The sequence below is a fragment of the Oxyura jamaicensis genome, chromosome 2, assembly GCF_011077185.1.
Source record: "Oxyura jamaicensis isolate SHBP4307 breed ruddy duck chromosome 2, BPBGC_Ojam_1.0, whole genome shotgun sequence".
NCBI lineage: Eukaryota > Metazoa > Chordata > Aves > Anseriformes > Anatidae > Oxyura > Oxyura jamaicensis.
In genome coordinates this window covers 22,046,395-22,074,329 of record NC_048894.1, presented here as the reverse complement: position 1 = coordinate 22,074,329, position 27,935 = coordinate 22,046,395, and the positions used below count along the sequence as shown (strand labels likewise).

The window sequence follows — 27,935 nt, the reverse complement described above, 5'->3', positions numbered from 1 at the left end:
TATCAGATAATCAGCAGCTACATTATTAGGCACGAAAACAGAAATTTTAAACAAAAATACATACATATATACATATACATGTATATATTTATTATATGTATAATAAACATATAATAAATATTATACATATATACATATGTTTACATTTATATACATATACATAAATACACACCTTTCCTCTGAAAAATGGTATCAATATGTTCCAGAGACACATGGATTTTTGGGTCCACAAAGCTAGAGAACGTGTCTGTGGCTGGGATCTTTCTGTTTCCCAATCAGAAACACCTGAAACTTTTTTTTTTCTTCCTAAGAGAGAAAAGCTGTGTATACACACATCACCCTTCGCTCAGTTTCTAACTGTGTACTGTACCTCCTTTCATCTGGTAGTCAGTCTACATACTTAAAAAGAACACTGCAAATAAACTCTGTGTATGAATAATCAGAACTTGGACTTCTCTCCACTGTGGACAGAAAGTTGCACATGAAATACCCCAGCCTATTGGTAAACTTAGGCCAGGGTCTAATACCTGTGGGTACTGGAATACTACTCATACTCAAAGCATGCTGGTAATTGGCTGTTGAAAACAGACTTCAGAATGGAGTAAGAGCTTAATATTCAAAGCCGATGCCAGTAAGGTGTTTCATCTCAATCAGGTAACCCTGAGTGTAAAAGCCAGTGGCATTTTTATTTGATCATAAAGTTTGGGCTCAAAGAGACAGAAAATATAATACAGCCTTTAACCTTCCAAATGGTCTAATGTCATTCTCGCTATGAAAAGGATAAAACGTGAGTCCAGTACGTACATAGCCAAAGTTCTGTGCTCCTCTCGGGACTCCAGCAACCAACTCTGAAAGATAAACGATTGACAGTGAATGGGTTATGCTGTCTGAGCAGTTCATGCAACATACATCCCATGCCACTTAAATCTTCCTTGGTACATTATCTTTAGGATTTTGGCTTTTTATCTGTATCAGAAACACCTGCAAATCACTTAAAGGCATTCATTCATAAGATTTTAATATTCATCTAGTGCATTTAGTTGCTTGAAATACTACATCTGAACTGTTGAATACACTCAACACCTAGCCAGAGGTCTCTTTCCACTTACTTAATATGGAATAATCCAATAAAGCTGTTACTCCAATTCAGCTTGTTACCTGACAGCTGTGGATTGATCAAACAAGAATTAGCTGTGGCAACACACACTCTCATACAGATGCTAAACATGATTGTCATTACAAATTCCCCTTTTCTTTCTGGCTGCACAACATTTTCTCCCATCTGTTATTTGGCTTGATGCCATGAAAGTGTTTGACAAGTTGTGCACACGTTAGCTATCTAAAAGCATTACAAGCAAGTTTTTGTGAGTGGCATTGAGGGAATTCATTGAACTAAAACACAAAACACTGGACCTAGCTGCTCTCTAGTACATGATTCCACTCAGAGAACAAATCTGAAACAACTAGTGAGAAAAAAAAAAAAAAAAAAGAGCAAAGCCACAGCTGGCAGTCATACTGTCTAGACCTTTGCTCATTAGACCTTCCCTCACTAGGATACCCACATCAGAAGACAGCAGAAAGAGCTTCGTATACCAGAGCACCTCAGACATCTTCCTTGACTGACCTAACATTCACCTATTCCTCTTTGGGTTTATATACACCCCTATGGTTGAATGTGTCTGGTCAAGAGGAGATGAAAATAGTAATGAAGGACTGTGAGGTCAGTCAATGATGCAATTCTTTGTGCTAATCATATAGTGACTGCAGTCTTCCACTATTTGACGCACATCTCTTTTTTCTCTTCCCCCCCCGCCCCCCTTTTTTTTTATATTGCACTCAAAATTGTGTCTTTTTTACAGCTAACTGAATGTTTCAACATACAGACATTTCCAAACTAGGTTGCATCTGTCCAGCCAGGTGCTGAGCTTCTGCACCATCTATGCTGCTGAGTAACTTGAGTACAGAGCACAGAACTGTAGAGGATTGCACAGTTGGTTCCACTCATTACTACTCACCACCGAACTGGCTAAATTCAGTGAGTTTAGCTGCCTCCACCTACAATGATGTCATAGCTCGGCAGAACAGATGTACAAGCAGGAGGATACCATCATAACAGATTCAGATGTTTAGGTTGCTTCAATTCTGCTCTGCCGTACTACAACTTCTAAGGAAATATTTGCCTCTAAGAATATTGGGCACAGGCAGCTTAAGTTTCACCAGTGTTTCAGATGCATAAAAGGTATGTACCTGTGTCAAGACCGAAACAGAGGAATTTAATAGGTGTACAGCCATGTGGTTTCCATTCAAGTATATGGCTTCTTACCTTGTTCAGAATCTCCAGTAAATTCCCCAGCAGCCACTGAGTATCCTGTTTAAAAATAAATCACAAGCAAAAAAATTGTTAAACCATTTATTTCCAAAAATGTGCAAGGACAATCAGATTTGTTGGCTCATCAAATCACTAGAATGTAATTTTTCTAAAATTAGTATTCTAAAACTGTGTGGGGAAAAAAGGGAAAATTATCACGTTATGGTGACTTAATTAACTGCAGGTTTCAAAGAATAACAGCGCTAGCCTTCTTCTCCCCAGATAAGCTGCCAAAGCATTAATACTTAATACTTTCTCTGAAAAAAACAGGAGGCAACTACTACAAACTACAAACTACTACAGTAGTTTGCCCCAACAGCTATTGACACAATTTAGGTCTTCATTACTGTCCTGCATTGTGTGAGAATTCTGTTTTAGTTCTATATGGAAGATAGATTTCCAAAGATGCAGCTGACTACCTCATGAGGCTTTTGTAAACCAGTAAGATAATTGATATGGACAGGGTAAAGACTTCAGGATTGTATCAGTGACTGCAATTTCAAATCTATGGGCAGAGATGAAAGGATGCATCTTTGCCTTCTAATTCCACTGCATCTTTTCTATAATCATGTGAGGCAAAAACTGTCTTGCATGCAGAAATGTGTGAACATCATACAAATTCTTGGTGAAAATGAAAGGTACAAACAGCCTTTTTCTATTACATAATATATGCAAACAGTGTTTTATTATTTAAAAGACACAATTCAAGTAAGCAATTGCAGTGAGAATAAATTGGGTATTTATGTAGTACTGTATGAAAATACTGCAGAACTGAATTTTATTTTATCTATCAAAAACTGAAATAGTCTTTAATTACTTTAAACTCAAACCATTATATTGGAGTGAAATAAAATATAAATAGGAAAACGTTGTATTTGTGGTTATTAGTTTAAGACCAAATAATAAGAATCCTAATCAGGCATTTAAGATCTCAACTTTCAAAACCTGTTGTTGTGCATAACTTGAAGAATGTTCTTCATCCCATTGAAGTCACAAGCAGACTACTGATTTGTTGTTCTGCTTAAGGCATCATGTGTTTGAATCATCTCACAATTGGGACATGAGTAATTTAGGGCTTGTTTTCTCATTTATATAAGCCCCTTGCTTTTAGGACATATTGCTAACTGAAAAAGAGCTTAGCTTACCCATGTAATTGTCATCATATGTAGGCGGTGCCACTCCTGTTTGCTTCTCTCGTGCCAGTTTCCTCAGAATATCTTTGAAGGAATAATTGGCAATGATATCCGCAATGCTTGCAGTGATGACCTGACCTGAATTCAAACAGCTTCATAAATGAAAGGGACACAAAGGACAGCTGCAAAATAGAGCTAGCAGAACATCAAAACAGAGCTTCAAGGGATAATATAGCGCAAATGCAAAGATTAGGCACCTTCTCTCAATCTTTCTTCATCATCACCCTGGAAGTCTCACAAGTACATGCAAATAAATACATCAAGGCATTGATTCTGCACTGAACAATCACAAAAACCAACTCCAGATACATTTCACAGTGCTAAATCAAACTAAAATCAAGTATTTTCAGGCTCAGCCTCTTCAGAACAGCTATCTTTTGCAGCTGTACAGTTTAAATGTAATAGACAAATGGAAGTAATTTCGTAATGGAAAATTCAAAGCCATGCATCCCCTACCATCATAATCAATCAGATCTTCCTTTTTTAATGGCTATGAAAAAACACACATCAATGAGGCTGACAAGAGGCAAGTTGGTAGGCAGAGTCTAGGCATCAGCTACATCACAAATGTCAAAAACAGTTAAAGCAAAAATACCTTCTTCTCCTTTACCAAAACTACTTCAGGTTTCATCTACATGAGAAACTACATCTGAGAAACTGCAGTGATGCCACGAATATCCTAAAAATACTTGTAGATAGCAATAAAAGGTTGTGTTCAGAAACAAATAGTGACAAAACTTTGAAAATATTACATTTACTGTACAAATATTAGCTATTTAAAGAATATAAGTATTTTTAAGAAAACAGCTTATTAAACAACGAATGTGAAAAACTGCCAAGATAAAAATAGGTATTTCTGTTTGTCTCACTTTCTACAGAACCTACAGTCTGAATTTTCTCTGACTTGTTTTTATGCTCAGTGGCTTCTAAATAACTCCGCTGTTGTTTATACTTGTTGAAAATATACCAGAGACTGGTTATCTTAAACTGAGAAAACACTGGAAATCTAGAACGTCTTCCACAATACTTTATGCTTCACTTCTTAGGTCAAGTTAACCAGCCAGATGAACATACCTTGCCAATAAAAACTACCAGGCCCGCCTACTATCAGGTCTCCATTCTACAAAAAGCAGAATTGAATAAAATTACACAACAAAAGAACACAACAAAATGAAGCGTGCATGGGAAAAAACAATTTAAATGACCAAAAGAATATCAGAACAATGATAAGGGAGAACAGTCCTGTTCAAGGAAAGGATGTAGGTACATGGATGTTCAGGAAACTCCACGGTTAAATAAAGTTAAGATCATCTTATGCATCTTCATTTGAATGAAAGACAATTTTATTTTTCAGTACTAACACAGCATTCTAAAAATTGCTGGTTATTTGTAAGAAAACAAAGTCAGCATAAAAGAGGTCCTTCACATTCAATGAAGCAACAGTAATGCTTTACAGAGAAACACAGCTGTGTATATTCTACAATTAAGTTTTTACTACTTGCCTATTAATAGTGTGAATAACAATTGTTGCTACACAACACTGAAAACAATTCCAGTGATGTAAAAGACATGTGGGCTCCTAGTGCTGTAATAGTGGTGAAGATAATAACAATAGCTGCAAAGTATGTTCTTTAGCCCACAGTATTTTCACTGACTCTCTTAGCATGTAAGAACAACTAGCTATTTCCCTTCAGCATTTCCTCTATCACCTCCATGGGAGAACAGTCTCAGTCATTGGTGTGGCTCCAAAAGCACCCTTATACAATCTATTTTGACTTCTAAAAGACAGCTGGTGCCTGCCCATCATTTCCTGAAAGTCAGGTCTCCAGAAAGTAATGTGAGTGTAGAACACTGAGAGAGAAGCACATAAAGTTTTTTGCTTAATTATCTATTAAGACAGATTGAGGAGAGACAAATTGGAGTGCTGCTAACAGATGAATAGGTGCTGATAGTAATATTTCTTTCATTAACGAAACCAGAAAGTTTGAAGCTTGTAAAGGAGGAAAGAACTTTGCAAAACTTTCCGTATGCAACAGCATGGGCATAAACTCTTGAACACTGGGACAGCACGTGATCATGGGGGTTATATTAGAAATATATTTGGTCAAAGTATTTCAGAAGCATAATCTCACCTTGTAAAAATCTAAGCTGAAACCTGCTTGACAAAAGCCTTGTCCTTCAGGATCTGCATTGCCTGCAATTATGAAAGAAGAAGCATTTTATTGATTTCACAGTGCATGCAGAAGATGGTGGACATACCTCCAAATCAAAGTCTTCTACAGGACACTGAACATGCAGCCCCTCATAAAGGTTTTGGAAAACAGGACCAGTTACTAGGGTCTTCATCCTCTGATTGCCAAGGAAGGACCCTTGATACAACTACCAAGTATTCAGTTTGAATTTGTCTGCAAATAAAAAAGTAAACAACACAACAAGGAATCCTAGAATGGTCAACACAGCCTGCTCTGCCATAAACACAGAATGAAGTGTTTACTAAGGCATTCCCAAGAAATGCTGACATAGTAAGTCAGCATGGGTCAATGTTCAAACAGCATTCTGATTATCTGCACTACAGCATGGGAAAGGGGCACTTGTTCTTCACAAGGGTCACCCCTTTACTTGACACATATTTGTTCAATTGGGACTTGTGAAATATAATTTTGGATGCACATTTGTACATGCAAAAACATCCTCCCTGTTTCTGTTCATTGTTATTTCTAGTCTCCAAATTCTTATGTAATTGTACAAAGTGTGTTGGCATGCATTTTAGGGCCTCCCTATGATCACTGGCATGCTGGAAGTCTGTAGGATCAGGAAACAGCAATCACTACTTCAAGTCTCTCTTGAAATGACATCAGCTTTTGGCAAAACCCCAGTAAGACATCAGAATTACATGAAGCAGATCTTGTGGGCACCGTTTCTTTTACACATTCAGCTTCTTTCCATATCTGTCCACCCAGGGATAAGGATTAGTCAATGAAGAAACTCTTGGTAGCACAGCTCAGTTTAGCGCTTTATCTGCTACTTTATGTGTACAGATTTTCTGGCAGACTGTGGAAAGCATTACTGGGCTGTATTATCAAGCATCTATCAGATGTCAGGAAAATCCAGCTACACAATATAATGCTGACTGTTGATCATCACGGGAAAGAGACCTTTTAATTATGCAAAGTGTGTGTCTACTTTTCCTGTAAAATGCCTGGTACTTTCTTGGCAACATAACCCAGGAGAAACTTGATGGTAGGAGCACAATTTCCAGAAGAGGAACAGTCAGAAGGTGGGATTCAAAGTTAGCCCATGTGCAAATGGCTAAGAAAGCTGGCTGCAATAGCAGGTTATCTGTTCAATGGGTGTTGTGATAAGGGGCTATGTGTAGACTTCTCTTGCATTGGCTAGCACACAAAACCTGAAAGAGCAAACCCTTACTAAATTGAACAACATCATAACTCTACTTTGGGAGTTTCCACAGGAAGGGATAGGCAAGCCTATCATATTTGCTGTCGTACAGATATTACTTTTAGGAAAGTAATTGAATGAATAATTCTCTGATCTGTGAGTGCAGAAACTGCAGTATGCCTAGCCCTGTCCAATGCTCAGTGAAGTCACTGGATACCTCATATTGATTTTAATAACGTGGAGCACCGAGGTAATGAGAGTATTAGCAATCATTTCATAAACCTAGACATAGGATGCTGAACAGGATGAACATCTGATGTGGGGCATTTTCTGCAGACTTCTGGGTAACTTGGTTCTAAATACGCATGCACTGCTTTTTCCAATTCCCCAAGAAGGCCCAGGGATTGCTACCACAGTGGAGTGAAGGCACACATAATCAGAACAGCAGAGTGAGGAACAACACTGCTAATGCGTGTGGCTTTCTTCCATGTTGGAAGTCCTTCCTAAGTGAGTCACTGTGGGTGACGTTGGCACGAATGGCAATACAGGCTTGTGTGTTTCTGTGTGGGGTCTGGTCTTCTGATGGTGATCCTGTGATGAGCAATTTATACTCAGTATGAACATGAGTAATTGGTTTAAAATGCTGTCTGGTTCTTATCTAGATCTGTTTGTTACATTTTAAAGCCATTTAAAGTGAACCAATTATATCACATCACTATAACTGCATGAGTTTAATTTACTTAATTTAATCTCTTTTAATTACACAATTAGGCATCCAATTGCAGGCATACAATTCAATGTTGATTTTCTTTAAACCCTCATCCAGTGTGATAACAACATATAGTAATTTTAACTCAATCAAGACCGTGCAAAAACTGAAAGGAGGAAAACACTGACTGTAACATCAATTCCTCCAAAACAAATTAGTTTCTATTAATACTTACTGTTGCGACAGGGTGAATATTCAGCATAGGCACTGAAGTTCTGAATTGCTACATAGCAGGTGCCAACTGGGTCCTTCTCAGGGCTATCTTTTAGCGTCCTCCAATGATATAAGGGAGCACAAGCCTATTGAAACAGAAACCACGTCACACATACGTTTCATAAACCCCTGTACCTGACAAATGTAGTTTTTAATAAACAGTTTACAAGGATTCTGTCTGGTGTTGTATCATTCACGTAACAATTATCATAACATATTGATAGAATGAAATGCAGAACCACGGCTTCTTGTAATGAAATTATAACCTGAAAAACAGTCTCATCTTTCCCTTATAGCCCTTTGCAGGTGAAATCTGACAGGGACTACAACTCGCATTTTAGCATATGTTACTAATACCCCCTAAGCCTGCTTCACAATTAATATGCTTGCTCTATTACTGCTCACTGCACGGGACTCAATCCCATAGTTTAAGCTGCACATGATGTGTATTAGGCTGACATCTCTGCTTTGGTCCTGATATGTCTTAAGATAATGGCCACTGCAGCAGAACTGATATTATTTTCCTTTACTGAATGGAAGATTTGTCAGGGTGTTCTGCCACATTGCCTATCACAGCACATTGTCTGCTGTCTTATGAACCCCTGGTCCAAACCTTTAGAGAGACAATAAGGTTATAATGCATTTGACAGACCCTCAATGAACAATTTTTTTGTTGAATAACTTTTGGCTAGTAGACTAGTATTTCATCTTCTGTGTTCTGGTAGTGATGTTACAAACATGAAAGTCTAAGGATAGAATATATTTGTGTAAGGAGAGAGAATCTTTTTCAAGATAAATAATTATAAAACCAAGAAGATAAGCTGCCAGGTATGCAAGCCACTCTTCAGGGTCTCCCGTGCCCTAAAACTTTTCAGTTGATGGGGGTGGTGGGACAGAGATACTACTTTCTCCCTACAACCTTTCCCCTGTAAGATACAACCAAATCCTCCATCTGCATCTTGCCCTGTTTCACAGAAACCCGTCTCCCTCTGGCAAGGCGTTGTTATTCACATTACTGTATTGGCCTTAGCTCGGCAATCAGTTCCAGTTGGACAAGCCCCTGTGTTATTCAGAGCTTACCAGTAAAGCCAGAGCTTTTGGAACACCAGTTTAGGACCAGGGACCCTAAGACATGCCCCTGCCTAGAAGCCCTTGCAGACTGAGATACATCAGAGAGCAAAACCAGACTGCAGCAATGAGGAATACATGCCCAACGAGGGTGAATTGAGGTACGTTCTAAAACATTGAGCAAAGTGGATTGAAACAAGAATTATACATAAGCATAAATGTTGACTTCATACAGTTTACAATTGGATTTGTAGTTTAAAAAAATCTGTCAGTTTGATGACATTTTCTTTCCTTTCAGTCTACAAACCTTAAAAAAAGAAAAATTTCTAGCTTTGCTGACCAAGTTTTTGCCTGAAAAGTGCTGATTGCCTGAAAAGTGTTTCTGTGATTCAGAAAGCTTGAGGAAATCTATAAGACACACCACACACCACTCTGTGGTGACATTTTCAGTTCATTTGGTTAAGATTCAGCAAATGGTAATAAAGTAGTATTCTATTACAGTTTGTGAACTGTTTTTAAAAGAGTAAACAAAAGGAAAAATCTTCAGCTACTTCTAGGATTTTTACAATGACAATTCAGAAAAGTGACAAATACTTTCTTTGTGTAATTAACATTTCAGTAGAAAGTGCACGTACAAAAGAGTGGTACATGAAGGCAATGAACATGAAATTTGAGAGCTGTGATAACACTGACACTGAATGCTAACTCTATAACAGAGTAAGGTGATGTTTTATTTATTACCTGTTCCATGTCAAAATCCCTCCCTAGGTTAACCACAAGGCATACAATTTAAGTGAAAGCACTTCCTTTTGATACTTCCCTTATGATTATTTCTTAAGTAATAATTGGAAGTTTGAAACAAATACCAAGACACAAGTTATTGCTTTGATGTTGTAAAAATAATAAGGTATCACCAAACTATTTATTCAAATCAAAATTATTTCAGCAGTATCTCCAATGCAAACGAAAGTGCATAAATTGTAAATATAAAGTGTCTGCATGTAAGCAACACCACCGCTACCTTACTAAACAATAAAACTACTAGCACCATGAGGACCACTGGTCCTCCACCAATACAGAGAAAATGCTCAGCGAAACTGGAACACAGACATTGCACTTTAACAGCAGTCATGACTTGGAGCTTTTTTATTGTGACTTTTTTGCAGCTGTTCTACCCTGTAACATAGTTGTTTGAAACAATATAAATGTGACAAAATAGGTCAGTGCTTTCTCTTATTACTTGATCTTCAGCACAGATTCTTGGTTTCTATTACATTCTAAATATTTAACATCCCTCATAAGCCTTCATAATACAAAATATTACAGTTACTGTATCAAAAAAAGTCTATTTTTTGTTTTAAAAAATTAATCTTTTGCTTCCATAACCAATATGGCATTCCACTATTTTGACATGGCAGCAGGATCATCTTCAAGTGATCAGTTCAACCTCATTTTACAGACTGATTTTTTACACGTTATATACATCATCTGTTTTAAAATCTATGAATAAGCACAGACTTGCTTATATGATCTATATATACATAGAGAGCTATTAAAGATACACATTTGAGAAAAGATAAACATTATCTCCAAATTAGTACCAAGTGCGTAAGACTTACCACAACTTTTTCTTTATGAGCTTTGACCGTTGCTCCAAACCACTGATTTGTCTTAAACTCAATTGGTTCCCTGGTGCCATTGACCTTAATTTTCCTGTTGTCTGACAAAGAGAGAAGTATGTTGACAGCTTATTTTAAAAAGTATTACCCGGTGAATTACAGATACGAGTAAACAGACCAATGGGTATATTAATTACATCATATCCACTGTCATCATCCTATCAGTTGAGAATTCAAAATAATTATACTTAGATTTCAGAAAAAAAAAAAAAAATTAAAAAAATTAAAAAAAAGGGAAGATGAAACTCTGTTCCACACACACACACACACACACAAACAAACAAACAAAAATCCCAACACTTGACCTGGAGATTATGATTAACAAACAGGAATCTACAAAAATCAAAAATCCCTAAAAACTTTTCTCATAAGTGGCAGAAACCTTCCATGTTGAAAAAAAAAAAGACCATGTTCTATAACTAGTTTTTGTCAAATGTGAAATTTCTCAGCATGAATATTCAGAGCCCAGCACTACTGATAGCAAAGGACTTCGTTTTTAACAGAATTACATGTGTACACAATGTCACAAGAGACAGCTTCTTAATGTTGCCTTATATACACTCTTGCAGATGTCAGCATAAGAGAAGCCATCTGGGCAAAGACTCAGGCCAATTATAATGCATTTCAGGTTTTAATAAAAAACAGACATCCCTTCCTTTCACCCTTAGTTCTCTGAAGTAAACTGATTTCCCATATGTTCATGAGCTATGCTCTTCCCTTACCAGTCACTCCTAATGAACTTCTCAATTTATACATAAGCAGGGCATTACTCCTTTCCCCTTGTATCTGCATTCCCTTATGCCTGTTTCTGGTTCCTATCAAGAGGGATTGCACAAGAATCAATTCTTTTTATTCACTCTTAAGTGAAAATAAAAACATATACTATCTACCTTGGAACGTAAAAAAAAAAAAAAAAAAGGAATCTCATATTATATAGCATGGATATATATACTTTTTTATTTTAAACTGAGGAAAAATGCAGCTGGTATAATTGTCACCTGTAAAAAGTCAATACTTCCTGGGATTTCCCCAGTAAGCACAGAGGAGATATCTGAACCCTTTTCTAGGGTGTTGGATCACTGGTTACCTCAGCTGGTGGTAATCTCATAAATGTTACAGATACAAACAGAAAGACAAATGCTTTAAATTTGGAAAATAAAGGGAACCTACTTTTGTATTTTTCTAATAAGCATAGAAGAAAGTTGAAAAAGAACAAACCTGTGAAAGTCTGAAAAGTCTCTGAGAAAGCTTCCTTCATACAAGTATTTGCTGTGCTGTGCTGAAGCTAATACAGAAATCTATGCTCAGAGCACTCATAGGAGAGAGATAAATTTTGGGAGTATTTAGATCTTCAAAATTCAGAAACAAGAATTTAAAATTCTAGAAGCTTTCACTTTTAAAATACATTTATTTAAATTAGGCATAAACTTTAAGAGTATGGGAGACAGTGACTTTGAGACTACATTATGGGAGCTGCCAGCTTCTACCTACTTGTTGGCAACACCGCTTCTGGTTATTTTTTCCAGTGAAGACAGACCATTTCAAACATAAAGAAACCTTTATTTAATTAATTTATTTTAATGCTTCAGCAGGTCTGAAGATGATCAATGTCCACAGATGAGGTCTTGATAGAAACAAAGCTTTTGAAACTTGAAAATCAGCCATGGTTGGCTTACAGAAGACAATGCTAGCCTGGCTCTAAGGAGGCTCCCAACCAGTTTTCTAACTTAAAAAGAGCTTACATTTTTAATCAAAACAGCTCACTTGTCTACTGGCAAAGTATACTAAAATTTGAGATGATGTTAGGTTTTAAAACTAGGACAAGTGTTTGCAGGATTTATGAAAACCATAGCTGAATTTAGCACTGTGAATTTATCTGTGAGAACTGTAGTCCCCCTTAGTGGCATGTGGTATAGTATGAATCCTTCATCATGTGGCATGGGATTTTCATTATAAATTAATTAGTAAAACATCACACACACACAAATTAGAAAATAGCTTGTTATTTTTCCCTGGCTAAGTGTTTTTTGACAGAAATTCTCAAATCATGTTTATTCAGGACCCTTGCTGGAGCTGTCATCATCTGCCAACTTTCTGAGGTTGTGCTTTGCAATACAGTTTAGTCTTCAGTATGTAACAACCAGACAGTGTTTCAGACTGCTGTAAAACAGCAACTGCTTCCCCTATAACTTTATCAAAATGGAGCTATAAACACAATTAACTTGTGTGAATACATATGGACCATCATTACTGTGCACTGACTGCACTCAATTAGACAGCAAGACTCCAAACGAAGATCCTATAAATGCCCCCTCCTGAGTCAGCCACTTGCAACAGAGGGCATGATCTACTGCACAGTTCTTATCCTGAAGCAAGCACCTGAGAAGGTCTAAAGAACCATGGCCTAGAAGTACCTTTTCTTTTTTTAAAAAAAAAAAAACTGACTACAGACAGCCAAGGAGGACCAGCTTAGACTAGGCTAACATAAAAGCTACTTGTTTAGTCAGATAAATCCCATTCCGGTTCTCAAAAAACAATGAAGCTATTTCTGTCTTTGGTAAATCCCTCAAAACTGTGCTAAGTGTTTCAAAAGATGTCTGTATCCTGACAACACCCTTAACAAGACAGCAAAATATCTCTCCTTGTGTTATTTATGGGGATCTGAGGCCCACAGGCTAGGTCTCGCCTGCTTTGCCCTCAGGCTAAGCTATACTTCTGTGAGCAGCAAAAACTTGGCTCGAATTCAGGTTGCATACAAATGTCATCTTCTCTTCTAGAGGAACATGCCTGGCCCCTTTTAGGAAGGAGTCCAGGATATCTTGTATCACGATACGTGATGCTCCCGCGAGGAGAGCAAGGCTGGAAGGCAGCAGCGGGGCCGGGCACACAACGCCTGGGCCTGCCCGCTGAGAGGCCCGGCGAGCGCCTCAGTCCCAGCTGGACTGCTTCAGGGCCAGCCCAGGAGCTGTTCCAGATGGTCAACAGTCTGCATCACTCGCAAATTTGGCTTGAACCTCAGCCCTGGAGTCACTCGTAATTGTACTGGCTAGGACTGTATCGCAGGCTAAGGCCCAGACAAGCGAGAGTATGCAAAGGGCAGAGCGATGTCTGTATCTAAATATAGGTGCTTGCTAGCAGCCCCAAGTCATCTCATTTTCTGCTGCAGGAGCCAAAACTCCTGTGCACTGGTACTACCCCACAAGCCAGCTTCAGAAGCAGTGCTGGAGGTGGTGAAACATGGTTCTCAAGATCAGTGTTCCTTCAGCGGCTGCTACATACTTGAGCTACCTAGGGGCTACTAAAGGGAAAGAGGCTCCTGCAATCACCAAAGCAGTACCTGGACAAGTAGAAAAAAGTGAGTCCAGACAGGAAAATGCAACAGCAGTGCAAAAGAACAACAGCACAGGGATTTGTTTTTAGGTAATTAAAGCCTGAACCTGGAAAAAGTGTAAATGCCAACCCATCATTTGCACATATTAAACTAAATTTGGCACTACAGGGCTTGGTCTCCTCTCAGGCACTGAATGAGTACATTATAACTCTTTTAACAGGCATAAATCAAACACCACCCTTATAAATATTTCTTTATTGTTGTTAATTAGGATCAGCACAAAAATATTTGTAGATACTGATAGTGGCTCATTGTGGCTCATTCAGTTCTTAAAAACTAGAAGTAAAAAAATTAATTATCTACTAGAATTTGAAAATACTCAAAGGAATAAAAGCATATTTTAAACAATCTTAATATAGAAAACAAACAAACAAACAAACAAACAAAACACTGGTAATCAAAGCAGCAGATCCAGCTATATAATGCACCTGTGACTCTTTCAGGTCAGTTCTCACTCATCAGGAACTTTGTAAAGTACTGTCTTCACTGGCTCTGTGTGTCTGTGTGTTTGCCTGTCTGTGCTGGAGTGGATAAACATACCTGGCCGTTCATGAGGCACCTGTAGCAGGCTCAGTTACACTATGCCCACTAACCTGTGCTTATTCAGACTACATCCAGGATGGCAAATCCCTTTTCAATACGTGTTTTGATATATGTATGTATTTATACATATCCATATGTAGAAACAAATGTACAGTTGGTATAAAATGTAATATAGTTATTACATATATATTCATACCTAACTATATATACACAGAGTAGAGCTGAATAATCATCTCAACCTATGCATATTTCTATAACATGAATACAAACACATAAACAGACCAAACATTTATATTTATATAACTATTTATAGGTCAAGAAAAGTGAATATCCCCCTCACATGGGGCAACATGTAGAAATGCTACAGTACAGTTTTGAGACACTAGAACAAGACTTGCAGTTGCTTTGTGTGAAGAAGAGAAAGCAAAGGAGGATCTCTATGATCTGTTTGCACTTCAGCCAGTGCTCAATAGGTAGAGAGAAGAGAGAGCCAACCTCCCATTTGAGCTACACTGCAAAAGGAAAAGAGGCAACAGACATTTGTTGCAGCAAGGGAACTTCTGATTAAATATAAATAAAATACCCTTCACAGTGCGGGTGATTAGGCACTGCAACAGTTTCTCCAGAGAGGCTGTGACATCTCCACTCTTGGGTAGATTCAAAACTTAGCTACATGCACAAATCTCCGAGCAACCTGCTTTAACTTTGAGATCAGCTCTGCTGCACTGGTAAGGTCATGGCTTACAGGGGGAAGAGAGAGAGGGAAGGGTTTGTACTGGTCCCATACTCTAGAAGTGAGGTAAGAGATGGTCTTGTCAGCCCTACCACCATGGCAGAGTGATTATTTTTGGTATCACCACCATAAAGGATTCAAATGATACCACCCATTATTAACCAAAGGTAAGGCAATAGCTTCCACAGGGCCACTGATACTAGGTCTTCAGCAGAGAGTCAGAACACAAATGCAAGACTAATGACGATTCAGGGAAACAAGCCAAGCGGTTGCCTTCAACGTTAATGCTGTAGAAAAAATACTCCATAGTATTTGAGACATGAAGGACGTGCAAAAATCCATGCATGATGTGAAGAGTTGCCTCTACTTTTATATTTATCTGACTCTACAAACATCTATTTTTTTTTTTTTAAATTTTTTTTTTATTGTGCCTTAGATTCTATTCATATGAGTTATTTTAATTTAATAGATCATATCTAGAGAGCTTTATTTGGACTTAAATTCCATGAATTAAGAAAAAAAAAAAAAGAATCATCAAACCCAACAGGATTTTTTGCTTGAGTACTATCTGATCAAACACAAATTAAGACCTCAGGGCTTGAACTAACACAGCTAAGGGTATATTTTTTCCCTTCCTTAGATAATGCTGAGATTTATAAAAGTAACCCACAAGGGTCTATTATAAATCAGAGTGCCACAAGTGAACCATGAGGCTCCAGATAAGGTCTTACTGGCATAGTGACTGAAATGTGTCAACATTTCAAAGTACAACAAAGTTCTCCCTCAGCAGTTTCTCTTGAGATGCAAATTCTGCTTTATAACAAGATTCTAAGTTTTCCCCAGAATCTTAGCATCTTTGCAGCTAATGATTTTTTTCATGTAACTGAATCTCGAGTCCCACAATACATCCTTTCCTTATGCAGTATACCTGGGTTCTGTTACCATCAGCTCAACTGCCGGCCAAATTAGCTCATGTTTTTTATCAACTGCATGCTTGGCCAGGTCTGACCTATATTCCCCCTCACCTGCTCCTCTTCAGAGCCTGTTCAAATTCTCTCCAGCTAGTTTAAAAAACATGATCTATTTTTACTAAAACTGGTGAAGTTGACTGATAGCAAAGGCAACTCCAGTGAGTCCTGGAAACCTAGGGCAAGTATCTAAATTTTTTGCCCTTCAGAGCTAATTTAACATTAATTAGCATCAGAACTTGTTACGGTTTGTTTAGCACTGCAATTAAAAATAACTATTATAATGAGTTTCTGAAATATGAAGTATTAGCTTATTAACAGATCTCAAACACAACAGTGTACTTCAGGGGGCATTTAAGTTTGCTTCTGGCTGCAAGATGCCTTGAGAGCTTTGGAAGTTCCCCAGTTCATAAAGAGGGGAGAAAGATTTCTTCTTATTGCTCTCCTGCTACCTCTTCTGGCAGCCGAAAGGAAGAGCATCCAGTTTAAACACAAGGACTTGGTAATTTTACCTCCGTGCTAAAGCAGAAAAACTCATTGTAAACCTCATTTCATAATGGAGAAACTGAAAAGGAGAAGTTGGCTTTGTGTAGGAAAGAGGAAATTCAGATCACATCTCTCTAAGATAATGCCAACACTTGTTCCGCTCTTCTCCCGTTACGTTTCAAAGAGTATCACATCCTGACAGTGCAATGCAATAGGACAGCCTCGCAGAGCAAGAGAACAAGGGAGAGGAGTCTCTGCCCTTCAGTCCGTATCTCCTGGAGTAAGGGGATCCTAAAAGCCCTTCCATTATACTTTATCTCACTTCCCTGCTGAACAAGGTCACTTAAAGCACCAGTTGTGCTCTGAAGGACAGTGCTTTCAGCTTCCTCTCAGTCTTGGCTCCAGTACCTAGATTTAGGGAGCTCTGAAGAACTGCAAACAAGGGACTGCAGAGTCAGCACTGCATCAACAGCAGGAAACACGGAGAGTTACGGCTAAATCCCTTCTTGGCTGCAGGCCATATCACTGGTCCACCCATATGGGAATGTCCTGTTACGTGACTTACATATGGATGGGGGGACTCAATTCCCAACGTATGTCAAAATGTCATCCTCCTTCTCTTCTCTGTTCCCTGTCAGGAACGATTTATTCCATCGGGAGGACTAATTATACAAGTAAGTCTGTAGGTAAGTAACCTCAGTGCACGGGAAATGTCTGGTTTGATTGCTTTGGAGCAAAGATGGGTGACCTGAGAGATTAATGACAATCTGAGAGAACTCTCAGTAGAACAACGTCAGTTAGGTGGCATCACAGAATGGATTGAGTTGGAAAGGGCCTTAAAGCTCATCCAGCTCTAACCCACTGCCATGGGCAGGGACACCTCCTACCAGACCAGGTTGCTCAAAGCCCCATCAGCCTGGTCTGGAACCCTTCCAGGGATGGGGCATCCACAGCTTCTCTGCTATGACTTGTAGGAATGAGCTGCAGATACTCCTACTTCTCTGCTAACTCTAAGTAAGCCATCTTCTCATCAGAGCAGCTTAGCCCCCACACACTTCCACATTAACAGAAGTTCAGCAGCAGCGCATAGCACTCAGACCAGCTTGTGCATCCTAACATACAGACCAGGCCACAGAGAGTTCAGGAGCAGCCTTGAGTATCAGTGCTAGTAGTAAGGAACCTAGTTTGCGTTTCACAGCCAGGACATGGCACTCAGAAGTAATGACACATTGTTAAAAGCGTTTGCATATCTTTCCCAGGGAATTGACTGAATATTTGTGTTCCTGTTAGCTATAGGTTAGTAACCAACATAATGGCTATTTCCTCATGCAGTCTTAGTTCCTGAGGAAGAACAAAAAGGAGCAAGAGAACTTCAGAAGCCACAGGGATTTGTCTTCTGTAATTTAAGGCTTACAGTCGACAAAGGATAGAGTTGACTTCTGAGAATGGTGGAGGGGAGGTGAGCTGCACCTTGCCAGTGCTGCCGTTGTAGTGTCCCATCTCTGGTCTTCCTCAGAACACCTGCAGTTGTCTTACACCAGTGTCAGGGTGGCAGGTCCAGCTAGGCTTCACATCCCTATTCTCCCTTCAGGACTCTATGGCATGGAGGATATAGAATAGCTTTCTTTAAACTAAATCTTTAGTTATTTTTAAAATAGGAAGGTGATGTTCACAGAGGGGAAAAAAAAACTCATCAACAAAACAGTCTATGCAGGACCACAGTTCATCCTATCTCAGCACTTACCATCCTAATATTGATCTAACCAAGGTTAAGCTTTTCACTAAGGTGTGTATCTTGCAACACTGTCTTGGAATCAGTAAAATACAGGGAAACTATAAATTAGTACAAAGCAACCCCCCACCTGTAACGCCATGATATTAGAAAATGGCCAGAATCTTGACAGAAGTCATCACAGAAAACTACTCAATTACATAATTATTTTCATTTAATGGGAACTAGAGACTGATAGCATTAAGACACATAATATCCAAGCATTTGCAAATGAAGGAAACCTTGAAATTAGGTCTGCTTTCTTTTTGGAAACAGTGCAACAACCTGTACCATTACACGAGTCTCACCAACTAGGTACCCCCTTACAGACTTATTTCCACCAGCAAAACTGAGGCACGATGACGTTACGGGATGATTTGCAATGACTGCACACTACAGCACCTGTACTGGGCAGCAGAGACACCCTGCTTGTGAGATAATTCCAGTCTTGATGGAATCAAAAAGACTACTAGGCTTTTTTTTTGGTAAAATTGTCCTATTTCACAAAGTGAACCTTCTCTGTTTCTGAACTATGATGGCTGTTGTTGGCAGTAAAAGTCCAAATAACATCCAAGCACACAGTATGTTCCCTCAACGGGAGAGCATAACTTGCATTGAACACAACATACCTGAACTACTTTTGTGTACCCAGCCCTCAGAAAGGCAAGGCATATCAAAAGCCTTCATGTTGAAGTAAGTCAGTGTTTTTCAACCAACCACTTGAATTTGTTGGTCTTGAATTTCTGGCTATAGTAGAAATTCCACAGTTTCTGTGACCTGCAGAAATTTCATGTCTCTAACTTGGGCTGTAATATGCCTGAATCTGCTTTTCTTTAACAAACTTTTTAGAAGTTCTCCACTGGACCGTTTGGGCTGAACAATACTGGTTTAATAAATTCTTTATCTATTTGTTGGGTCACACTGCCTTTTAGGTGATACACTATTCTCTTCCTTTCTTTCTCGTTACCCTCAATTTTAGCTTCTGATGTTAATTTAAAAATACTGTTACTGATTGAGCAGGTTTTTGTTTGTTTGTTTGTTTTTAGTAATTCAAATTTAAAGCTCTTAGAGCTGTATTCCCAGTCTTCTGACAGTTCCTGGGTGCTTCTGCTTAGGGAGAAAGGATTATTTTCTTGTTAAGGTACTGGCAGAAGACAAAAATATCCAGAGTAATTTTGCAGAACCATCACCAACTTCCTGAATGATATTCACTTTTTTCTGTTTCTCAGAATGGATACAAAAATGGAAATTTAAATAGAAAATGGGAGTAATGGCAATTCTCAGTGATGCTGCAGGGAGAACGCACAGTGAGTACAAGGTGCCAGTCCAAGGAAGAGCCATTATCTGAAAATACCCCTAATATTTAAAAAGGACCAGTTAACTTTCACTTGGCATACAGTGGTCAAAAGCTTCAACAGGAACTGTGGGTAACAGGCTATTTAAAACAGCATCGGCTAGGACAGAGTTCATGTGGACTGCTCTGGGGGAAATGTGGAAAAGATGGAGAAATCACTCCAGTAGGTGAAGTATTTTGGAGAGACAAAACTGACATGAAATACACATCTGTTCTTCAGTAACATGAATTATCTAAGGCATATTAGTGATAGTCTTTATGCTGCTGGCAGTGAAGAAAGGGCATCAGTACAAGCTATGCAAACCTTCCTGGGGTCCTTGTCTATGAGGGCAGCTGGCCAGCACCAAATTGTGTGAAATGACACCAGAACTGCCCTTGGTACCTGAATTGGACAGCCAGTAACACCACTTCCAAACGTGTCTGTGCTGCAGTCACACCTCCAAGTACTGTGCATTTACGTTCATACAATGGGCTTCTTGCTTAACTTCAATGTTCTGCAAATCAAGTATCTATCCAGAGGATACAAAATGCCTCACACTGAAAGAACAACACTTTGGAGATGCCAAGCTATCTGTCCTCTCTGGACAGTCATGTGGCACAGTCCAAAGCCTTTTTGATGTGCTTACTCAACAGCCTGTGGTTGTGCCTTTATTCAAAATATGGTACCCACAAATGGAAATCTCTGCCTGCAGCATATGGAGTTGTCCTAAGCCTCTGCAGTGAACTTTTCTGAAGCTTCCCACAGGAAAGCCAGATGCCATTCTAGGTTTCATCGCTAGGTTTTCATTCATTTTTCAAAACGCCCCTTTCAAATGCAATGGAATTTTCATTTGGTCTGAAAGTTTTCAAACTTAAAAGTAATTTGTGTAGGTAACATATTCTACTTCTGGTACATGGATTATCTAATTGTAAGATAGAAATAGAAGAATATTTGCTCAATTAGGTTTATTAGCATACTAGCTCACGAAAACACATTACAATAAAAATATTGTATGCACACCATGCCCATACATTCCCATTTATACATAACTACATGCTCTACATCACTTCACATGCCCAAGTAGCCACAGACACACACAGTACTGCTTTGCAGGCTCCTAGGGCAGGAGCTCCTACCCTGTTCAGAACTGGGACGATACGAGTCCTGAATGGAGGAGTTTGTAAACAGTAACACGGTCATAGTGGGAGGGTGGCTGGGGCTGGACAGGGGGAAGGACTGCGCTTAATAGCTACACTAAAGTAAGCTCTTCTAAGTTAATTTGTGCTCCTAGCACAAGACTGAAGTGTATTGTGTTTGTATTTAAATACGCCATAAAAGCTAAGATTAAATATAACCGAAAGAACCATAACTTCTGTTTAATGGCTAAACTGTCAAAGTTTGCCTGGATTAAACCAATCGGTTTTAATGTCTCTGGAAAACACTAGTTTAAATTGTTTTCAAGACCTATAAAGAGACAACAGAAAGCATAAGCAGCCTGAACTGTTTAAAATGCGTGTTCTCTCTAATTAAATAAGAACCATCTGTCTTGGGACTTTGGACGTGGATGTGATCTAGCCACACCGCGCCTAAATGTGTTTGCAGCTAGCCCCCCGTCCAGGGAGGAGGAAAAAGGGAGGAAAGCAAGACTCCCGTTGTGTGTAAGGAACTGCACAGGCGTGCCACGCGAGGTACCGCGGAGGAGTGTAACCGCACAGAGCAACCTGCGATTTGCAGGAGTGGGAGCAGCGTGCGAGACAGCGGTTGGGGCACTCGAGTGAATGAGCGAAGGCGAGGTGTTCCCAAGGCCGGGAGCACCTTTCCTTGCAGCTCCTTCCCTTGCAGCTCCTGGGAGGAGCGCAGGGAGGGGACCCGGCGGCGACCCGCTTCACTTACTCGTGTTGTCGAAGGGTATCTGCTGGCAGCGTGCGGCGGGCCAGGCGCAGTGGTACACCGCTCCTCCCTGCACGATGTCGGGCTGCGACGTGTTGGCCTTGGGGGCTCCCACCAGGACGCCGACCCTGCGGAGCACGCCGCCCGGTCACCGCGGGAGGCGCGGGGGGCTCCCGGCCCCGCCGCCCCCCGCCGCCGGCCCCGCACTCACCTGCCGGGGTCGGGGATGTAGAAGTCCACCGAGTAGCCGAAGTAGCTGCCGGGGGGGCCGCTGTACACCGTCAGCTTCTCCTCGTCCAGGTTGAAGGCCGCCGCCGGCGCTGACAGGACGAGGAGGAGGATGAGGAGGATGAGGAGGATGAGGAGGAGCGGGCACGGCGGCTGCCGGCGGCGCAGCATCCTCGCCTCGCTGCGCGGCTCGCCCAGCCCGGCCGCAGCGCCCCGCAGCCGAGCGCAGCTGCGCGGTGCCGCGGGGGGCCGGCGGGGGAGGCTCGGCCCCGCTCACCCCACCGCCACCTCCACCTCCGCCGCCACGGCCGGCGGGCAGCGAGCCGCGCTCCGGCGCCCCCTGGCGGCCTCGCGGCCGGCAGCGGCGGCCCCGGGGGAGAGCGGCTCTGGCGGGGAAGCCCCGGGACCGCACGGCGGCCTTGGAGGCTCCTCAGCCCCGCGGTGCCGGCCCTGGCGCGCCTCAGCCGCGGCTGCCTCGCTGAGGGGCTCCGCGGAGGGGACGCCGCCGCTGGGAGAGGGGCCCCGGAGGTTGCTCCGTCGCGGATCTGAGGGGTGGTTGTACCGCATTCACCGGGCTGTCTGAGGAGGATTTGTCACAGACAATCCACCAGTGGAGCTGGGAGAAGAAGCTGTCAGCTGGGACACCCCCTTAGCTCTGCCCGGCAGACCCCCCCCGAAGCTCTGTGTGCCCAGCCCTGTTCACAAGCGGAGACAGAGTTGGGGCTGGTGTGGGCATTGGTCTCTTTCTTGCAGAATGTTCAAGAGTTTGAACTGAAGGGTCTGACGGCTGAACAATGCCTTTTAGGAAACTGAACACATGGAAGAAAAAAGAGACCTTCATTAGGTTGTTACGTGACATGGGCATTAAAAACAAAGCAAACAAACAAAAACATGCAAACAAAAAACCCAAACCTCTCACCACAGGAAAGATGTAAAGCTAACCCCCCAGTTCAGAACACTTTAGTCAGAAGAAGCATGGTGTGGTTTGGGTTGGAAGGGTTCTTAAAGATCACCCAGTTCCAACCCCCTGCAGGGACACCTCCCACCAGGCCAGGCTGCCCGAAGCCCCATCCAGCCTGGCCTTGAACACCTCCAGGGATGGGGCATCCACAGCTTCTCTGGGCAGCCTGTGCCAGTGCCTCACCACCCAATGAGTGAAGAATATCCTGCTTCTATCTAACCTAAATCTCCCCTCTTTTATTTGAAAGCCATAACCCCTAGCCCTGTCACCACACTCCCTGACAAACAGTCCCTCCCCAGCTTCCCTGTAGGCCCCCTTTAGGTACCGGCAGGCCGCGGTAAGGTCTCCCCAGAGCCTTCTCTTCTCCAGGCTGAACAACCCCAGCTCCCTCAGCCTGTCTTCATAGGAGAGGTGCTCCAGCCCCCTGATCATCCTCTGGATGGCAACCCCACCTTCTGTCATGCCAACTGCACCACACAGCCTGCTGTCATCCACAAGCTCGCAGAGGGTGCACTCAGTCCCACTGTCCATGTCATTCGTAAGGATACTGAACAGTACTGCTCCCAGTACCCACCCCCGAGGGACACCACTCGTCACTGATCTCCACTTGGACATTGAGATGTTGACCACAGCTCTCTGAATGAGGCCATCATTAGCAGTTGGGAAATTCCTCTAAGTTTCTGTTAGTGCTCGCCTGGCTACATAAGCTTTTGTCGTGCTGAAGGGAGGTCCTTACACTCGCAGAGGACAGCATGGCTGTGGACTTTCACCACAGCTCTGTGCAGGTGCAGGTGTTGTACCTTTATTCCTGTAGAAATGGCCAACTCTACTGTACTGCAAGGTTCACCAGCTTTTAGAAAGTTCCTCATATAAGTTCTTCTTAAAAGGAACTAAAAACAATGAAGCTGTATAACATTTTTCTTGAATTGTTTTGCCCCAGTGGGCCTGACAATACTAGCTGCTTTTGTTAGGAGTATGTAAAACTGCATCTGCCTGTTAATGCTCCTTTCCCCAACAAGGCTAAACAGGACATCGCACCCACATCTTGAGGGGACAGTCTTATTTTTTCTGACCAACCCAAAGAAAGGAAGGAGAGGGAAAAAAAATATTTAATCAGCTCTATTAGGACAAAAAGTGTTGTTTTTCATCATTTATAATGCAAGATGTGTCCAAAAAATATCAGGGAAAGATCAGAAAAAATGAGAACATTTGTCATGAAACCCATTTATAAACATGTTCCAGTAGTGCATACCTATGAAAGCAGCTGAGAGTAGTTTGTTTTGTTCTGAGGTTCTGGTTTCTTTTCTTTTGTGTTTGTTTTATTTTAAGTGTTTTATGGCAAGATTATTCTGATAAGACTGACATTCCTGCTCACGAGAATAGAACAGCGTGTTTATTTCCAGCATTAGCTATGTGACCCTCAGCTGTCCCCTCAGGCTTGTAATATTCCTTAATTCTGTTAGCTTTACAACTCTACTGACTTTATTACTCTTATTAGAGTGAAACATAACCATTGACAGTATTTGGCCATTTTACATGGCACTGGTATCACCTGGAGTTCTAAGCACCGATAAGGAATTCAGAAGTACCTCACTGACGTGGGGATAACGCCTGCTCTTAACAGTCATACGTTTTTAAAGCAAGTGAAGGCAAATAAATGAAATTTGTATATCGTGATAGTACTATATTCATCCCTGCCTATGTCGGGGAGGTTGGAACTGGATGATCTTTATGGTCCCTTCCAACCCAAGCCATTCTGTGGTTCTGTAATTCCATTCTATGAATAGGAATTCAGCTATTGTAAATGTTGCCTTATGCTAATGTCTATTATGTTGAACTACAAAGTCTTAATAGGCTCTAGAAACTGATCTGGAGCCAAGATAGAGAGCTTTTATATAAGAGCATTTAGCCAGAGTCCAAAAGCCATTATAAACCTATTCACTCTACAGAGTAACTGGAAGGCCGGATGTAGAACCAAGTAATTTATACAGATGAAGTATGAGATTCACAGTGTGAACTTCTGCAGCTTACATTATGTGCAGTTGGTAAGGTTAACATATCATTATGGTCTTTCCAAGCTTAAAAATAAATCAGTGAAAGCTTCGACAGAAAGTTTTGCCCAAGTAAAACTTAGATATTAATATTTCATACAAGACTCTATTATTAAACCTTTAATCTTATTTTATGCCATTATTTAGTAATCTGTCTGCTAGCAGAAGTAAGATAAATGTTCCAAAGAATCATATGGGATTTTAACATAAAGCTTGTCAAAACTAAGGCCAATTTTACTGTTGGATCTTTCCAAAACCTGCCAGTACAGAAGCCTTGAGTGTCCAGTTCCCACAGGGAAGCTTACCCGTTCCCTTAGCTGTTTCCCAGTAACTTTCTGTACCAGGAAGCCTTCTCCTAAACCGCACTTGGAGCCATTGCAGACAGCATTTTGTACCTATTATGCCGTTGCAAAGCATGAGGATGAAATGAGAATACAACCATGCCCTACAAAAGGCATAAATTTCTTAACAGCCTTGCTACTGCCAGCTACTGAATCTGAACACCTGCTTGTCCTTCCTAACTGAAAAGGATGAATTTTAGCCCATATTCAAGTCTGAGAGCAACAAAGCTCCCAGGTTCATCAGGGGGCTCATTCTGTACTTCTGACCCAAGTACGGACGCTCTCCTGCATTTGGGAGTAGAACGCCTGACAATTTTTGCTTGTAGCCAAGTCAATTAATAATTAGCAAACTCAATGAGCTGTACTTTAAGGTTTGCTAGTCCCTTAGACTAATTAATAATTTTACTACTACAAGACCTTTCTTCTTCCCCCAGACACTAGTTGCTGGGATGTGAATTCAGCATGACATGCCAACAAAGGATGTTCAGTGTTAAGTTTTGAACCTTACCCCTGTGAACACTGTCCAAGCTATAAATCTTAGCAAAAGTAATTCATATATGAAAAGCATTAAGGCTTATTTGAGAATGAGCAGACTAAGCTTTCCAGCGGCCTAAGCTTATAGCTGGGGGGGAAGACATTTCAAGACATTTCAGGGGAATAGATTTTTCCTTCACTTATTTCACTAGGTTAATCGCATGAAATTGATGTAAACCAGTCTAACGAGACAATCTGCCATCCTCGAGAAAAGCACAGACTGGCTGCTCAGTTCACAGGACATTGAAGGGATGTTGCAGGGAAGAAACTGAATGCACTTACTGTTTACCCAGCACCTTCCACGTTACTGTGGTCAGCAGGCTTGCGGCATAATACAACAAACCCTCAACTACAATCTCCAGAGGATGCCCCATCCTCTATGTTAAGCAGTTCACTGTGGAAATGAGTACCAAGACTAACTGGCCACAAGCTCTCTGTAGACACTCATCTAGCTGGAAAGCAATCACAGCATGGCATGTGTTCCACTAATGGCTGTTCTTGTTCCTGCTCACCAAGTGTTGTGCAGACATAGCCATTTCAATACCCTAATACACCTTAGTCCCACATCACCTACATATACTATCTAGGCCCAGAGCTTGGGCTTCTTTGCCCTAAATTCAGCCTCACAAGGAAGAGAAGAAAGAATAAAAAAAAGCACACCGATGGATCAGATAGAAATTAGCACTGTCTGAAAGAAAGATAAAGCCAAGAACTTCAACGCAAGCATTCAAAAGCCAAAGTGCCCTGTGAATACTTCAGTGATGTACTGTTTTAAAGGGATCTTCATGGGGAATATAACAAGCATAGCCACATTTGGATTTATACTGGTTGCTTACCTTGCACAGTTTAGGAAAACATCTTTCCCTTATTTATTTATTGAGAATATCTAACTGCAAACTTCAGTACACATCCAAGTTAGGCCTCAAACAACCAGACAGTTTGAAGGAAAAAAGAAAGGTGTAAGAATAAGGGTTCCTTTACATGAGGCATCAGCTAAATTCCTATAGAATATTGCAGCAGGACTGCTATTTTTATTTTTCTCTTGTGAGATGAAAAATAATTTTTATCTGATACAGGGCTAGAAAAAGCCTGTTCATTCTAACAGATTCAGTGCAAGCTCTGTTGTGAGACACTGTATTATAAACCAAGAGAGACACTAGAATCCAGGAGAAAGGGTAAGAGAAGTGAACTCTTACCTTCAAAGTCTGTCTGAAAACATTTTTCTTAAATTACCCAAACTAACTAAAGCAAGTACCCATCGAGCCTGAGCATTTCAGGAAAACCAAAGCTTCACACTTGTCAGGTAAATAACTTGCCCAGTTAAATATTAGAACAGATTCTCTTAGTCATCTATATACTTTGGAATAGCAATACTTCTGTTGCACAAGTCATTTAGCATCCAGACCACATAGATTAAGGAATCTTTAAAAAAAATACTTTGCAGATGACTTATTTTTTTTTTTTTTAAAACAAATCTCGAAGAGTTAAGATACACTGCTGTCAGATTAGCATTCAGTAATGGTCACGTTAATTGCAGGAGCTACGTTTTTAAACAAGTCCTAGTTTGGACCTATGCTGTTCACCCATTTCTTGATGTAAAACTAATAGACACATTCTACAGTGCTGCAGAGAACATATTTGCAAGTGTCATGCAAATCATGTTCTCTTTCTGCCATTAGTACCTACTTTACAGTGCAACAAGGATTTCACCTCAAACCTACCTGTTCCATTTCTGACCATGCCTGTTTGTCTTCCTGCATGATGATCATTCTAGAGGAATGACATTTTTAAAAAGTAAAAATAGTTCTGAATGCAAATTTCAGCCCTGCTGGCAATAACAGAGGCTTTTCAGTCAGTTAAGAGGCAATAAGTTAGCCCCCTCCCCCACCTCCCTCTTGAGATGTGTTCATCTCAAAACCTGGTATTTCTAAATGCAAGGTCCCTTTTCATCATTTTAGAGAAGTGGTAAACAAGTCAGATTAAAACCAAATATATATATAAAAAACAACACATCATGA

General features: G+C 40.7%; 1 protein-coding gene across 1 annotated transcript in view; it reads right to left on the bottom strand.

Annotated features, from left to right (window-relative positions):
* ITGA8 (integrin subunit alpha 8) overlaps positions 1-22,371 on the bottom strand; it is a 109,630-nt gene extending 87,259 nt beyond the window's left edge. The window contains exons 1-9 of the mRNA XM_035316443.1: positions 22,014-22,371; positions 21,806-21,930; positions 10,627-10,727; positions 7,902-8,025; positions 5,694-5,755; positions 4,636-4,681; positions 3,514-3,639; positions 2,324-2,368; positions 805-848 (exon numbers count right to left, since the gene is read on the bottom strand). Of these exons, the coding sequence (XP_035172334.1) occupies positions 805-848; positions 2,324-2,368; positions 3,514-3,639; positions 4,636-4,681; positions 5,694-5,755; positions 7,902-8,025; positions 10,627-10,727; positions 21,806-21,930; positions 22,014-22,201 (861 nt within the window). The 5' untranslated portion in view covers positions 22,202-22,371. The remainder of the gene's footprint in view (positions 1-804; positions 849-2,323; positions 2,369-3,513; positions 3,640-4,635; positions 4,682-5,693; positions 5,756-7,901; positions 8,026-10,626; positions 10,728-21,805; positions 21,931-22,013) is intronic.
* Between the last annotated feature and the right edge of the window lie 5,564 nt (positions 22,372-27,935).